Source organism: Polyodon spathula, chromosome 42, assembly GCF_017654505.1.
Source record: "Polyodon spathula isolate WHYD16114869_AA chromosome 42, ASM1765450v1, whole genome shotgun sequence".
Classification (NCBI taxonomy): domain Eukaryota; kingdom Metazoa; phylum Chordata; class Actinopteri; order Acipenseriformes; family Polyodontidae; genus Polyodon; species Polyodon spathula.
Genome location: NC_054575.1, coordinates 1,641,872 through 1,659,278, shown reverse-complemented (window position 1 = coordinate 1,659,278; position 17,407 = coordinate 1,641,872). Strand labels below are relative to the sequence as shown.

Sequence of the window (17,407 nt, the reverse complement as noted above, 5' to 3'; positions counted from 1 at the left end):
TTTGTTCGCTGCGTCCAGGTTTTCAACAGAAAAGCGGGATTTTTACAAAACTTAGAAAGGAGACCTTGTCATGAGCAAACGTGACAATTTTGGTGCCAATCAACACTGCGGTTTCAGACAAGAAGATATTTGAATACTTTGCGCAAAAACAACGCGGCGAGCAAACCAACCGTCCAATTGATTTTATTGCAACATTTTGTTTTTATAGGCCATTCGTATGCTGACATTGTCAGATCTCCATCTTAAGTCGTTTTTGTCTACAAGAGTTTTGAAAATTGTCCAATATTTTCACAAGATGTAGCCTTGTGGCCAAACAGTGAACTTTTTCACAAGAGGACCCACCTGTCTGGTACTCTGCCCATAGGCATCTACCTACGCATGAGTTTTCATAACTCTGAGACAACCTTTTGGCATAATAATAATAATAATAATAATAATAATAATAATAATAATAATAATAATAATAAATTGTGAAATGTAAAATATCCACCCTCAATCTTAACAAACTGCTCATTCATTACGCTGTTGCAAGGAACAGGCAGTTTGCACACGCTGGGGAATTAGAGCAGGAGAGATGCACATGGTAATAATCTGTTGAAAACAGCATACTAATTTGCTAAATATAAAATACCTGATAATGCATGCCTCAGTCTTACTGCAGACTGAACTGAGCCCTGTCTGTTCCCATCCTATTCGTTACTAATTTTCCAAAAATATTAATCCATGCACACAGTTGAATTTATCGGAAGTGTGATTGGATTATCTATTCCAAGTCATGTAAACACAGAAATGTGTCGCTTTAAAAAAACAACACAATTTTCCGAATCATTACATTCGTTTTCTGAAAATCTCATGTAAACGTACTGATCGACATATACAGTCTTCGGCTTTCTTCGGAATTACAAGTTCGGAAACACTCGGCCCGTCGTTCAGGTCTGTTTCCGGAAGTGGACGAATATGGTTTAAAATGGAGAAATGATGTTGTTGAATTGCTGAATAAAAAAATAAATAAATAAAGGAACACTGATTTAGTAAAACAACCACAAACAGCATGTCGATTTCGTGGAAGGAGCAACAAAGTAAACATTTCTAAAGAAAGCATTATTTGGTGTGTTCCTAAACGGTACGTATACATGTTTACAATTGTATATAGCACTGTTAAACACTGTTTTTAAATAAAAAGTAGGCTTTATGAAATTATAAGTATGTAGATGTTTTTGTTACGAGTGGAGCAGCGCGCACGTCGGGTTTTTAAATGATTAGTTTTCTTCTTGCGCGGTTGAGACATTTTCAAAAACAACAGTTGGACCGTGCAGCAGCTGACCTGAGACTGCTTATCAAGTTGTGATTTAAACCTTTTGCTAAGACTATTCAAAATGAAAGTTATTAAATCTTCTGGGGGATGTATGGAGGGAGAGAAAACAGGAATTTTCCCAAAACACCTGCCTGCTTGACTTAGTCTTTTATTAATTCTACAGTTTACCTTAATGTTTGTGACCAGCACATTGCACACATCCTGAGTGCGGATACTCGCTGTTGAAATGTCCAGCTTTCATGGTCACGGCTGTAAGCTGATGACCATGCCGACGTAATCAGCAGCATGCACAGGATAGTATAAGACATGGCAATGAATAAATAGTTTAATAAAAAGTGTGGGATTAGTTGTATGTTACTGTTAGACCTAGATGACATTACAGGTGTAGCTAAGAATAGAGTTTTACTGAGGCAAAAATGTGATATTAAAAAGGACAAGAAAAATATAACTTATAAATATGAATCAGTAGATGGGGTTTATACCATAACTGAGAGACATGCCTTTGGTTCACTGCTACTGAAATGCACTGAAACTGGTAAGACTGGTGCTGCCACTGCTGGGACTGGTAAGACTGGTGCTGCCACTGCTGGGACTGGTCAGACTGGTAAGATTGCTGATACTAGTGCTTCGACTGATCGGACTGCTGAGTCTGTATAATGCCACGATTTAGAAGGCTTTACTTTAAGTATGGAGTTTGCCAATCCTGCTATGGCCTGATCTGTCGAAACTCTGTAACACTTCCTCCCTGGACACCTCCGTGTCTCTGTGGACATACAGCAGCAGTGCAAGGCCAAGCAGTCTGTTTTCATCCACGCTGCTGAGAGAGCAATCAAACATATCGAAAGGATGCCCTCAGTTAAACTCTTTCTATGCCATGAACAAGGATCATAGGAATCCGTCTGCAGTGGAATAACACAGAAAAACACACATTTTCAGTGCTGTCAGGAGAATTTTTTTGTTTTACACTTGCGCCTGGGCAAAAAAAATGCAAAGCTTTTTTTGTTTGTTTGATAACCAAATCAATGCATTTCTCATATGTAATCAGTGTTCCTGCTAGGCTGCGCCATTGTGCCAATGCCCCCCTGAAATAAAAGATGTCCCGCTGAATTTCTCTAAACACGCCCGTGTGTCCCCCTTCCCAGACCAGACACAATACCAATATGCAGTAAATTAATGCATTTTTACTTGTTTGTTTACACTTGCATTTTCGTAAACTTCCGTGCCGCATTATGCTCCAGTCCAGTTCCCAGGGGGCAGAGCACAATTGGCCAATCGCTGCCCGGGTGGGGAATGCTTAGGTCGGCCAGGGTGTCCTTGGCTCACTATGCACCAGCGACCCCTATAGACTGTCCGGGTGCCTGCGGGACTGCCTGTAAGTTGCCCAGAGCTGTGTGGTCCTCCTAGGGTGGCTGCATGGCAGGCCTGCAGAGTGAAAAGAAGATGGCTGATGGTACACGCTTCAGAGGATGCATGTTTCTGTTCGTCAGCGTGAGGGTGGCAGCGGTGAGCAGGGCTGAAATAAAAAAAACGTAATTGGGCTTTCCAAAATTGGGGAGAAAATGAATGGGGAAAAAAAGGTGTTGTACTAAGCGGGTCTGGATCAGACTCCACTGATCTGTAATCTTTTTATGTATTTATTTATTTATTACATTTTAGCAGTCACGAGTTGATTTTTACCAGGTTTTTTATTTTCCCAGTTTGAAATGGCCAGTTGATTTTAGGGTCAGCTTAATCGCTACCACAGCCACGCTGACTCGGGAGGGGCGAAGACAAACACACGCTGTCCTCCGAAAAGTGTGCCGTCAGCCGACTGCTTTTTTTCACTCTGCAGGCCTGCCATGCAGCTATCTCAGAGCTACAGCGTCGGAGGACCACGCAGCTCTGGGAGGCTTACAGGCAAGCGACCAGTCAAAGGGGTCGCTGGTGTGTGGTGAACCGAGGACACCCTGGCTGATCTAAGTGTCGCCCCCCCCCCCCCCCCCCCCCCCCCCCGCCTGGGCGTCGCTCGGCCAGTTCTGCACCGCCCCTTGGGAGCTCTCCTCCACTGATCCATAATCTTGATCCAGTTCTGGAGCTACATGTGGCGTAACTAGGGAAACTGACCAATGAGAGCCGAACATTTCTGTTTCAATACACCATCTGGCAAATTTCTATGATGAGAGATCACCTGAGATGACAATAATGTTGGCAAAATGGCAAATAAATATAATAATAATTTGAAAACATGTCGATTATGCCAAAAAATTCAAATGGGCACATTTTATTAAAAAAAAAAATATATATATATTTTTGTACTTTTTTTTTTTTTCAAAAAAAAAATGTACCTAGCTGATTTGAGACTGCCTCAGTGTATGCAGTGTGGATGCATGTGGATACATTCTTGTTCTGTTGAAGCATGTGAAAGTGTGACAGCAGGGACGGCTCCAGGTTTTTGTCAGCACCGGGCAATGGACCCCGAGTGGGAACCCCCCACCTTCATGCCCAAATTCTCTATCAAAAAGGTTTTCATAACTGGTAGTCCCTCACTAAAATCAATGAATACCTGTAGCACACGTTCTTTTTACTTCAGCCTATCGGTAACACAAAACAACTTGTGCTGCTGCATTTTACACTTTACTGTACAGTGTGAAAATAGTAACAGATTATTTTTAATTAAAATTAAATGATTTTAGCTAATTTTCCTTTTTACTGAAGCCTACATAGTACACAGTTAACAGAAAACAGAACTCACACTTCACAGTAATAATAATTTTTTTATTTAAATGTAACTGTGTAGTTAAAGTAGTGAATTCGGACGGGCTGAATTGACAGTTATCAGTCAATAACAAAAGACTTTCCGTCTCTGGTTTTCCAGAGGCAAATTTTTGAAGTACAGTATCAAAGTTTGATTCTGCTTCTTTCCCCTTGATTGAGTGGAGAGCTAAAGCATTCAATTGCTTTTGTGATATCTGCCACCGTAGATACCCTTGATCAGCTTCAACTTAAGAACATAAGAACATAAGAACATAAGAAAGTTTACAAACGAGAGGAGGCCATTCGGCCCATCTTGCTCGTTTGGTTGTTAGTTGCTTATTGATCCCAAAATCTCATCAAGCAGCTTCTTGAAGGATCCCAGGGTGTCAGCTTCAACAACATTACTGGGGAGTTGATTCCAGACCCTCACAATTCTCTGTGTAAAAAAGTGTCTCCTATTTTCTGTTCTGAATGCCCCTTTTTCTAAACTCCATTTGTGACCCCTGGTCCTTGTTTCTTTTTTCAGGCTGAAAAAGTCCCTTGGGTCGACACTGTCAATACCTTTTAGAATTTTGAATGCTTGAATTAGGTCGCCACGTAGTCTTCTTTGTTCAAGACTGAACAGATTCAATTCTTTTAGCCTGTCTGCATATGACATGCCTTTTAAGCCCGGAATAATTCTGGTCGCTCTTCTTTGCACTCTTTCTAGAGCAGCAATATCTTTTTTATAGCGAGGTGACCAGAACTGAACACAGTATTCAAGATGAGGTCTTACTAATGCATTGTACAGTTTTAACATTACTTCCCTTGATTTAAATTCAACACTTTTCACAATGTATCCGAGCATCTTGTTAGCCTTTTTTATAGCTTCCCCACATTGTCTAGATGAAGACATTTCTGAGTCAACAAAAACTCCTAGGTTTTTAACCATTCCCACTCCAGACAGATCTTTAACTGCACGTGCTGAGAAATCCTTGCACGCCTTCTCAATTCTGTATGTCAGTAGCACATTTTTTCATGTCAAACATGAATCCATAGTTGAAGCTAAACTAGCAGAAGCTCAAATCTTGTTTCAGTTTCAGACACGACTGTTTTAAGAAGGGGCTTAAAGAATCTGAACACATCTGATTCTAGGATCAGAGTGCAGATCTGCATTATCATCTGGCTAAAATATTTTTAACAATTTTGGTTCCGAAATTCCAGTTACGAAATCTTGTTCAACTAGAAAAATCTGACATCTCATCATGATCAAATAGCAAACAGCAGAAGCACAACACAGACTCAGACTGACAGATTTTGAGTAAACTAGCCCAGTGGTTTTCAAACTTTTGGGCCCCGTACCCCTTTTCAGAAAATCTAGTCTACCGTGTACCCCCATTCTGAGATAGGGTCATAATATACCTCTGAAAACAGAAAAAAATGTATTTTCTAATTACTAGGCTTAAGTACTTACTAATGTTTTCTGAAAATATATATATTTTTAAATGCTTACCTACCAATGTGATGGATGTGCCTGCTTTTTATCACAGATTTTAGTAAAACTACACCATGATTAGTAAACTATGCGGCCCCTAGACAAGGGTATGTTATTTTGTATTTTAAAATTAACGAATAGGACTTCGTAACAAAAAAACTTAAGTGGGTCATTAAAAAAAATATAAAAATAAACAGGACTCGATTTACTGGCTCGGGGAAGAAGGAGGGGCTAGAGTTCAGCCAGTTAGGAGAACTGCTGTTAAACTAATTTAAATAAAATACAATTAAAACTAAAAATGCTATGCAAAATTATTTCAAAATCCAGACCAATAAGTGGCAGAATGGTCCAAAAATAGGTTATGCTTTTGAAAACAAAACTAGGGTTCAAATTTAAAACAAAATCAGAAAGCAATTCCCAACAAAAGTCATGCATTTCTTCCAACAAATGCAGTAGTGTAGAGAAAAAACGATTTGAAATTTACAAATACAGGCATCTTTTTAAAAAATCTGGTAGCATGCAGAACTATGTGAATATTGAATAACACATTAAATATGTGTTATTGACAATGTCGACTCAAGGGACTTTTTTGAAAAAAGAAACAAGGACCAGGGGTCACAAATAGCGATTAGACAAAGGGGCATTCAGAACAGAAAATAGGAGGCACTTTTTTACACAGAGAATCGTGAGGGTCTGGAATCTGTTCTTAAACTGACCCTGACAATTAGCTGAGGCAGAAAAACTCACACACCGGGTTCATCTTCGATTTTAACAACAGGTTTTTTTAGATTTTCTTTTTTCGTAGTCTTTTCCTTCCGTTCTTGACATACAAATTTGTGTTTCTTTTTATTTGGAGGTTCCAGAGGCATTTTGGATGGTTTAAAATTGTATAATTATAATAGGCGTTTAAGCGTTGTTATGATGATAATAATAGACGTTACGATAATGAGCTTGAGAAAAACTTGCCAAAAGAATGACGGAAATGTGACACTTATAGAATGTCTTTAATTGGCACGTGTGTTTAAGTGAAAATGAAATGTTTCCTGCCCTAAAGGCTGTTTGAGTGGGATAGGTGGCACAGAAGTAGTACATTTACTTATATTTGCTGGGCGAGCAGCTGGTGTGCAGGGTGAGTCGTGCAGCGCAGGTTCATGTTAATATCAAGTTTCATGACAATCAGATAAATGTTTTAAACCTGTCTGTAAACCAGTTTTGTCCAACTGAATATTGCCTTTTTCCTGGCTCCCATAGAGATGTCGTGGTTGAGTAGCCATGCAGGTGGTGCTTCCGAGCCCCTGCAGGGTCCGGCTCAGCAGGCACCCCCCCTGACACTGCCCCCTGCTGGAGGGGAGGCCCTGTCCTACATCACGTGTCAGGAGCTGCGGTGTGTGCTGAGCTGGTTTGAGAGCTGGGGCCCCGTGCAGAGAGAGCGCTTCCTGGAGGACCTGGTCTCAAAAGCTGTGCCTGGGAAACTGTGCTCCCTGCTGGGAGGGCTGTCGCTACTGCAGGTGAGAGGAGGAAGCAGTGTGGGAAAGCAATGGAGTATTTAATAGCAGGGATGGAAATAAGACTCCAATTGCACAGCAGTTTGTACAATTCCTGGTTCAATTTAATAATACATGAGTTTGTTGCCTATAAACACTGTGGGGCTAATGAATCTTGTAGTAAAACCTGGAATTGGGGAAACTGCAATAGCAGTCATATTTCCATAGCTGAATAGGGATGATGAAGTAATTTATAGCTGACAAAACAATTCCATAAATCCTGCTGTGCATTTCCATTCGTCACACAGGTCTCAAGTGTGCAGTTCAGAAAGAAACACATGCTATTGTAAAGACACTTGGGCTTATGTAGCCTACATTTATCTATGGCAAGCAAGTAGAACTAAAGAGCCACTCCTGAACTCACAGTCAAAGCACCTTATGAACAACATTTGAGTAATAAAAATAACAATGATTGCAGATTTAGTTTGACTAGGCTTTTTAATATCACAACAGACCACATAATTTGTTTCCCCAGGTGCGTGACCGAGCTCCCAGTATCTTTGAGTGCCAGCTGCGACTCTGGACCCAGTGGTTTGAGACCTGGAGTGAGAAGGAGAGGAACGAGTTTCTGCACCAGCTGGAGGGGGTGGAGCCGGCCTTCGTGGCTCGATTCTACCAGGAGGTGGCTGGCACTGCGGGCAAGGACTAGCCGCTTCAGACTGATTTCAGTCTCCGATGAATTTGAGCTACAAGGTTGTCTGTTGGAAAGACAAGTGAATAAAAAGAAATGAAACAGAGTTTCATTAGAGCAACTATCCTGCTATCCCTTTACTTACAGCATTACCACTGCTCCTCTTTCAACCAAAGCGTCTTTAAATATGTTTTGTTACCTCTAATAAGAGGTGAGAAAATGTCTCTGCCACTCTGTAGTTTCTATCAGGATGTTCCTCAGTCCTGAAGCCGGGAATCTGGTCCGTCACTGAGATTCATTCTGTATTCTCTGTTTGTAAAATTACATTTTGACAGTGCTGAATTCAAAGGTGCTCTGTAGTCTTATTATTATTTCTGTGGCGCATTGATAACGAGCCTCTCTAGAAATTGGGGCAGAATTTGCTGGCTGTTCTGCAACTGGCATATTATTTTGTATGTTTCTGTGGCAATATGGATTTTTAGTGATTAAAGCATATGTATTTTTTTTTTATGTTATGTCACCTTATCTGTTTCTAATTATTCTAAGTAGTTCTTATTGCAATTACTGAAATACTGTGTTTATTTTTGATAAACGTGATCATTTTCGGTTCCAGTTGCATGCCATATGTAATGTAGGACAGATCATCCATCTTTAGATTAGAAAGTACCAGCTCCATCTAGTGCACAGCTAGTGTACTGCAGCAAAACACAGTTTTGATCCAAAGTGGCAGTTCACTAGATGATGGTGGCTCTTTTGTGAAGACGCTTTAGCTGTTGTAACCTAAATGTGTCTAGTGCTGGGAACTAGAACTGAAGAGCAGCTACTAACTCGGTCAAAGCAACACAGACTGCTCTAAATATAAGTAATAAGAACCACTCAGAGTGATTGCAAATATTGTAAAAAATAAGAGGACGGTAATTTAAAAAAATAAAAAAAAGAATAATAAAAAAGCAAATTCCTTTAAGAATAAAGAATTCTTCACGTGCCAGAATATAGTTTATATTTGTAATAGATTTTCTTCTATATTTTTTCAATAAGACATATTTGCAATTTTGTAAAACTTAACATTGTGATATTTTTCTCCACAGCTTTTGTAACTGTTATAAAACTAGCAAAACTAAACTAGTTATTTAATATTATTTATTTATTTATTTGGCAGACGTCTTTATCCAAGGTGTTTTACAGATATTACAGGGTTTCAATGCAAGGTCAGTATTTAAATACAGTGTAGTTTACAGTAAGTGCAAATAATACTACTAAATTACAATATGAAATAAGATGCACCAGGTTCAGATTACAACAATGTATATGTAAAATGACATACTAGTGCAATAGTGCATCAGGTGAGGATCCAGTCACTGTGGTGCTTAGGTCAGGAAAATACAGTGCAGAGTAGGAGGGGTCTCTCTATTTGAGAAGGCAGCAGAAGGCAGTGAGAGACGGAGCAGTCCTGAAGTTCTCCAGTAGCTGCTCCACCACAGAGGGGTTAGGGAAGAGAAGAAGCGGGCACGGGAGGATGGAGAGTGGAGAAGGGGTGTAGGGAAATGCGAGGGTTTGGAGGTAGGAGGGGGCAGTGGGGTGAAGAGAGCAATAGGCAAGAACAGGGGTCTTGAATTGAATGTGAGCAGAGATAAGTAGCCAGTGTAGGGTGCAAAGCAGAGGGCTATCATGAGAGTAGCGAGACTGACAGAATACAAGATGAGTAGCAGAATTTTGAATGAGCTGAAGGGGGTGGATAGCTAGACAGTCCAGTCTGGTGAGTACATGGGCTTGGACCAGGAGTTTAGTGGAATAAGTAGTGCGAAAATGACAGATTTGATAGATGCTGCTAAGAAAGATGTGGCAAGTGTGTGTAAGGGAAGAGATGTGTTGAGAGAAGGACAGGTTGAGATTAACACCTAGGTTTTTAGGAGACTGAGAAAGAGCTTAATCGGGCTACTGCACCTGAAATGCTATACAGTTTGTCGTTCCTCAGGGCTCTGTTTTGGACCATTTGTTGCTCAGTGTGGGACTCTGGGACATTATGAGGAAATACAATCTTGGCTTTCATTTTTATGCTGATACACAAATCCTATGCATCATTTCCAGTACAGGTAGTAGATACCCTTACAAAGTGTTTAACTGAGAGCCGATCGTGGATGGCTACAAGCTGGTTGAAAGTAAACACTGATAAAACTGAGGTTTTGTTAATTGGCTCTAAACTAGGTTTAGCGAAATGTAATCCAATCCATATTATTTTTGATGGCGATTCCATTTTCTTCCACTAGAGAGAAAAGCTGGGTGTTATCTTGGACCCTGAGCTTTCTTTTGATTTGCATATTAATTCTGTTGTGAGGATAGCATATTATCATTTGAGAAATGTTGCCAATTTAATGCATTTGTAACTGATTATCTAATTATTGCAATTCTTTGTTGGTGTACATGTCACTAAACTTAGAAGATAGCTGCCAGACTGCAGTGATGAAGTCAGCCTTGTTGCAAGCTGACTGGCAGTGCCAGAAAGAGAAGGATGGATGAATAGATGGGGGAGTGGTAGAGAGAGCAGGAGGAATGAATAGATGGGGGAGTGGTAGAGAGAGCAGGAGGAATGAATAGATGGGGGAGTGGTAGAGAGGTCAGGTTGGAAGTGTTAAAGCAGTGCTCGTGAGAGATTGTGCAACCACGATAGGAGAGAAAGACTGGGATAGGAGTAGAAGTCATAGTGGACAGAGTGAACAACATAGAGGGTAGAAGGTAGCAGAGGCAGGTAGCAGTGTAGATAGCACACAAAAGAGGCACTGTAGAAAAGAGTAAGTAGCAAAAAGCCTGCTTTTTGGGATGAGTAAAACTGATACTGTTTTGTATTACTGTGTTTACTGTGTGTGTAAGTCAATCGCCCGCCACGGCTTCGGCCCTGTCCCCCTGTTGCATGCTACACGCTGCTCAGCTGTGTGACTATGCGGTCAGGGTAGGCAGTGTGCCTAGGTGCCCCGGTGTTTTTTAATACCGCGGTGCGTAAGACTCTGCCCGTGCTACTTCGGTACCACGGTGCCCATTGTCTCGCTGTACAGATACAGGCTAGCGCGCCGGTACTGCACGGTACTTGGTGCATCTGTGCACGCAGTGCTTGGTGCACATGGTGCTCATTATAGCGGTGCTGCACGGTACACGCGGTGTTCAGAGGAGATCCTGCAGCGGTCTCTTAGGGAACGTGAGGCCTCGAGACAAGTAGCCACGTTACTCCCTCCACCCGCTCTGGTGCAGGTCACTGGCACGCTACTCAGACGCGAACAGTCACCCGGACAGTGCCAGTTCCCACAGCCCCGCCAGGTGACCTTAGGCATCGCCTACAGGCCTCATCTCAGACGAGAGGCAGGACCCTCCCTCAGCGTGGTGGGCATGGCCGTAGGCAGCCCACACAGCAACAACCGTGACGGCGGTTCCAGGGTTTCCGCCCTAGCAGGGCCTCTGAAGGCTGGCAGCCTCAGACCCAATTCACGGTGCAACAGCTGCACTACTGGCACGCTTACACCTCCGATGTGGTGCTCGCAACCACACAATACGGTTAAGCGCTTCACTTTCACTTGGTATCCCCTCCTTTTCGCGGTGTCACGAATACGTACGTGAAGGATCTGCTTCAGGCCTCGGTGCTCCAGACCGAAGTGGCAGCCTTGCTGAACAAGTGCACAGTTCGTCTCATAGATCCCACCTCTCTCGGAGAGGGGTTGTACTCGAGATACTTTCTGGTACCGAAGCGGGACAGTGGCTTTCACCCCATCCTGGACCTGTGGTTTTTCAACCGGTTTCTAAAACAGAAAGAGTTCCACAGAAAGACGCACACACACACACCCCGACAGACACACAGAATCAACTACAGACACTGCAGCTGACAGACAGACAAACACAGAACAGACAGACAGACACAGCACAGACACTGCAGCTGACAGACAGACAGACACAGCACACACACTGCAGATGACAGACAAACACAGAACAGACAGACAGAGAGACAGACACAGCACAGACACTGCAGCCGACAGACAGACAGACACAGCACAGACACTGGAGCAGACAGACAGACAGATACAGCACAGACACTGCAGCCGACAGACAGACAGACACAGCACAGACACTGCAGCCGACAGACAGACAGACAGACACAGCTCAGTTGACTCATCGTCACATACTCCAGTCTGTCCGGCCGGGAGACTGGTTCACCATGATGGACTTACGGGACATGTATTTTCACGTTCCCATTCGTCCACAGCACAGGAAATCCCTCCACTTCGCCTTTCAGGGCGGCGTGGACGAGTTTTCCGTGCAGCTGTTCGGCCTCTCCCTAGCTCCCCGTATGTTTTCAAAGTGCGTAGACGCTATCCTCACCCCCTTGTGGCTGCAAGGAGTCAGGGAGATGAATTACCTCGACGACTGGTTGATCTGTTCCCAGTCACGGGAGGGAGCGATGGCCCACACGGCGCTAGTGACGGAGCATCTAGTGAGGCTGGGCCTCACCATTAACGATGCCAAGAGTCGTCTAACACCGGAGCAGTGCAGAACGTACCTAGGGCTCCGGCTGGACTCCACTATGATGCGCACATACCTGTCAGACGACAGGGTAGCAGCTTTACAACACCACCTGTTTCGCTCCTTGTTTTGTGCCAGCAATTACTGGGTATGATGGCAGCAGCGGTATCAGCCATCGAGCTGGGTTTATTGCGCATGCACCCGCTACAGGTGTGGCTCAGTGCGTTCCGGTTACTTCCCAAACGCGACAGGCACCGTCAGCTTACAGTGTGCCTCGCATGTACAGCGGTCCTGCGCTGGTGGAGGATTCCCTCTCACCTGCGCCTAGGAGTCCGAATGGGAGTGGTTTACAACCGCAGGGTGGTGACGACAGACGCCTCCAACTCGGGTTGGGGCGCGGTCTGCGAAGGCAGAGGAGTCAGCGGACCCTGGTCAGGCCGTTGGACGCCCCTTCATATCAACATGCTGGAGCTGCAGGCAGTGTTCCTTTCCCTCCAGCACTTCCTACCCATGGTGCAGAACAGACATGTGCTGATCCGCACAGATAATACATCAGTGGTGGTGTATGTCAACCATCAGGGTGACCGGGTTGCATTGCCTAGCCTTCAGGCTTCTGATTTGGGCCCAACAGAACTTACAGTCCCTTCGGGTGACGCTCTGGGTGTGGAGAATCAGGCAGCGGACCTCCTTTCGAGGGAGGGCCCACATCTGTCGGTGTGGCGGCTCCACTCTCAGGTGGTAGAGCGCATTTGGGAACGGCTCGGAGAGGCGCAGGTCGATCTCGTCGCTTCAGCGGAGACGACACACTGCCCCCTATGGTACTCCCTCCACCGCTGCGGCGGTCCACGCGGCGTCGACGCCCTAGCCCACGTATGGCCCAAAGCGCTGCTTTACGTGTTCCCGCCTCTGCCATTGCTCCCGGTCTTTCTCGAAAAGGTCCGGTCAGAAAAGGCATCAGTTCTCCTAGTGGCCCCCAGGTGGCCCAGGAGAATCTGGTTTTCATCCCTGTGCCAGCTAATCCCGCTTCGCCGGGATCTCCTCAGTCAGACGAGAGGCACACTTTGGCACCCGGAGCCGGGCAGGCTCCAGGTGTGGGTCTGGCCCCTGAAAGGGACCGCTGGTCAGCCTTAGGGCTGTTATGGGCGGTCGTGGGTACGCTGCAGAATGCTATGGCACATTCCAATAGGTCACTATATGCCTGTAAGTGGAAATATTTCCAAGATTTGTGCCGTACTGACGGTAATGATCCAATCTCCTGTCCCATGCCTGTCATCTTGCAGTTTCTGCAGGATCTGCTTGAGGCTGGTAGTTCACCTTCCATAAGAACATAAGAACATAAGAAAGTTTACAAACGAGAGGAGGCCATTCGGCCCATCTTGCTCGTTTGGTTGTTAGTAGCTTATTGATCCCAAAATCTCATCAAGCAGCTTCTTGAAGGATCCCAGGGTGTCAGCTTCAACAACATTACTGGGGAGTTGATTCCAGACCCTCACAATTCTCTGTGTAAAAAAGTGTCTCCTATTTTCTGTTCTGAATGCCCCTTTTTCTAAACTCCATTTGTGACCCCTGGTCCTTGTTTCTTTTTTCAGGCTGAAAAAGTCCCTTGGGTCGACACTGTCAATACCTTTTAGAATTTTGAATGCTTGAATTAGGTCGCCACGTAGTCTTCTTTGTTCAAGACTGAACAGATTCAATTCTTTTAGCCTGTCTGCATATGACATGCCTTTTAAGCCCGGAATAATTCTGGTCGCTCTTCTTTGCACTCTTTCTAGAGCAGCAATATCTTTTTTATAGCGAGGTGACCAGAACTGAACACAATATTCAAGATGAGGTCTTACTAGTGCATTGTACAGTTTTAACATTACTTCCCTTGATTTAAATTCAACACTTTTCACAATGTATCCGAGCATCTTGTTAGCCTTTTTTATAGCTTCCCCACATTGTCTAGATGAAGACATTTCTGAGTCAACAAAAACTCCTAGGTCTTTTTCATAGATTCCTTCTCCAATTTCAATATCTCCCATATGATATTTATAATGTACATTTTTATTTCCTGCGTGCAGTACCTTACACTTTTCTCTATTAAATGTCATTTGCCATGTGTCTGCCCAGTTCTGAATCTTGTCTAGATCATTTTGAATGACCTTTGCTGCTGCAACAGTGTTTGCCACTCCTCCTACTTTTGTGTCGTCTGCAAATTTAACAAGTTTGCTTACTATACCAGAATCTAAATCATTAATGTAGATTAGGAATAGCAGAGGACCTAATACTGATCCCTGTGGTACACCGCTGGTTACCACACTCCATTCTGAGGTTTTTCCTCTAATCAGTACTTTCTGTTTTCTACATGTTAACCACTCCCTAATCCATGTACATGTGTTTCCTTGAATCCCAACTGCGTTCAGTTTGAGAATTAATCTTTTGTGCGGGACTTTGTCAAAAGCTTTCTGGAAATCTAAATAAACCATGTCATATGCTTTGCAATTATCCATTATCGATGTTGCATCCTCAAAAAAATCAAGCAAGTTAGTTAGGCACGATCTCCCTTTCCTAAAACCATGTTGACTGTCTCCCAGTACCCTGTTACCATATAGGTAATTTTCCATTTTGGATCTTATTATAGTTTCCATAAGTTTGCATATAATAGAAGTCAGGCTTACTGGTCTGTAGTTACCTGGTTCAGTTTTGTTTCCCTTTTTGTGGATCGGTATTACGTTTGCAATTTTCCAGTCTGTCGGTACCACCCCTGTGTCAAGAGACTGCTGCATGATCTTGGTTAGCGGTTTGTAAATTACTTCTTTCATTTCTTTGAGTACTACTGGGAGGATCTCATCCGGCCCAGGGGATTTGTTTATTTTAAGAGCTCCTAGTCCCTTTAACACTTCTGCCTCAGTTATGCTAAAGTTATTTAAAACTGGATAGGAACTGGATGACATGTGGGGCATGTTGTCAGTATCTTCCTTTGTAAAAACTTGTGAAAAGTAATCATTTAACATATTTGCTATTTTTTTTTCTTCCTCTACGATTTTGCCATTTGTATCTCTTAAACATTTAATCTCCTCTTTGAATGTTCTCTTGCTGTTGTAATATTGGAAAAACATTTTGGAATTGGTTTTAGCTCCCTTAGCAATGTTTATTTCTATTTCTCTCTTGGCCTTTCTAACTTCCTTTTTGACTTGCGTTTGCAGTTCTGTGTACTCTTTCTGTGTACTTTCTTTTTGGTCCTTTTTTAATGCTCTGTAAAGTGCCTTTTTTCGCTGAATATTTTTTTTAATTGATCTATTAAACCATTTTGGCAATTTAGTTTTACATTTAGATTTGTCTACTTTAGGGATGTAATTGTTTTGTGCCTCTAGTACTACATTTTTGAAGAACAACCATCCTTCTTCTGTGGGTGTTTTCTCTATTTTACTCCAATCTACTTCTGTTAGTCTCTGTTTCATACCTTCATAGTTTGCTTTTCTAAAATTGTAAACCTTAGCTTTAGTCATTTCTTTTGGGGATTTAAAAAACACTTCAAATGAGACCATGTTGTGGTCTGAGTTTGCCAGTGGTTCTCTGACCTCTGTTTTAGTTATTCTATCTTCGTTATTTGAAAAGACTAAATCAAGGCATGCCTCCCCTCTAGTGGGTGCCTTCACAAATTGTGTTAGGAAGCAGTCATTTGTCATTTCCACCATTTCTATTTCATCCTTCGCGCTACCCACCGGGTTTTCCCATTTTATTTGGGGGAAGTTGAAATCCCCCATTAGTATGGCTTCTCCTTTGCTACACGCATTTCTAATGTCATTGTATAACAGATTATTGTGCTCACCGTCTGAATCTGGCGGTCTATAGCATGCTCCTATTATTATGCCTTTTGAATTTTTGTCCGTTATTCTGACTGAAGTACTTAAAAAATAGATGGTGGGTAAGTAGATTCAAGAAAATGCACAGAGTCCTTTTCTTCAATCAGTTGCCAGGTTTATTGAAATATGCAGGGAGTCTGGTCCCAGGTACAGGACATACAGAACTCAAAATTACAATGCTTGCGTGACATTAAATACCCTTCTGTATAGATGGTCCACCTCCCCTTTCTCTGACATTAACCAATGGTCAAGGTAATTTAATTTATTGTGTGAGTGTTAATGTGTGTGTGTCTGTGTGTGTGGTCTAGTGTGACAACCTCTGAACTCAGTGCATTCTTCACACTCCTGGAGACAAAAGGTCCATACATCTGCCTTTTGTTATCTCCTTGCGACCCCCTTTGATGCCAGTGGGATTATCTCTTTTGATTTCTCTGAAGTCTAGCGCCTGTTCCCTTCTAGTCCACAGCATTGTTATCTCGTTAGCTTGCAGTCATTGTTGGGCAGTTTGTAGACGCATCGTCTCTATCAGTGGTTAGCAGTACATGCAATTTGAACCAAACAGTCTGCTATCTGCAATATTAGTCTCTTTTCAGAAAAGAACACCAGTATAGCTCTGCCAGTCCACATGCGTAGCAAACCCCTAATCAATTCTCAATCCATGTTTTCCAACACTGACCCATATTGATTCGGTTTTATTTTCTTTGTCCAGGTTTAACACCTGGGCTTCAAGACTGTTTCTTATGTATAGCGCTACCCCTCCTCCTCTTCTGTCCTGCCTGTCTTTCCTATACAGTGTATACCCACAAATATTATATTCGTCCCCATCACTCTCAGATAACCACGTTTCTGTAACACCTATCACATCATAGTTACCTGTTAGTGCAGTAGCTTCAAGTTCTAGAATTTTGTTTCTGATACTTCTAGCATTTAGATAAATACATTTAATGGTTGTCTTACCTGAGTTGTTGTTCTTGTTTTGATGCGGTCTCCCTTCTGTTTTTTTGTTGATTTGTCCCCCCTTCCCCCTTCCACTCTGAAGGTTTACCTAACGGCTATTTCTGCTTGCCATGCCCCCATTGACTCAGTGTCCCCAGGCGCGCATTTTCTTGCTACCCGGTTTCTCCGAGGCGCTCGCCAATTGCACTCTCCTAGGAGGGCTACTGTCCCCGAATGGAGCCGTGAGATTGTACTGGAGGCTCTCACGCAGGCCCCGTTTGAGCCTATATGCTCCATCGAGTTGAAGCACCTGTCCATGAAGACAGCTTTCCTCTTGGCTATCTTGGGCGGTGCGAGGCAGGCACCCTTGGGCAGTGTGAGGCAGGGCCGCAATGGACCCTCGGGAGGGTACGGCGGGAGGAT

General features: G+C 43.2%; 1 protein-coding gene across 1 annotated transcript in view; it reads left to right on the top strand.

The window, feature by feature from the left end:
- The first annotated feature begins 932 nt into the window (after positions 1 to 932).
- Positions 933 to 17,407, top strand: part of c42h14orf119 (chromosome 42 C14orf119 homolog) — a 29,326-nt gene continuing 12,851 nt past the window's right edge. Inside the window, exons 1-3 of the mRNA XM_041236919.1 lie at positions 933 to 1,123; positions 6,774 to 7,030; positions 7,542 to 7,688. Of these exons, the coding sequence (XP_041092853.1) occupies positions 6,776 to 7,030; positions 7,542 to 7,688 (402 nt within the window). The 5' untranslated portion in view covers positions 933 to 1,123; positions 6,774 to 6,775. The remainder of the gene's footprint in view (positions 1,124 to 6,773; positions 7,031 to 7,541; positions 7,689 to 17,407) is intronic.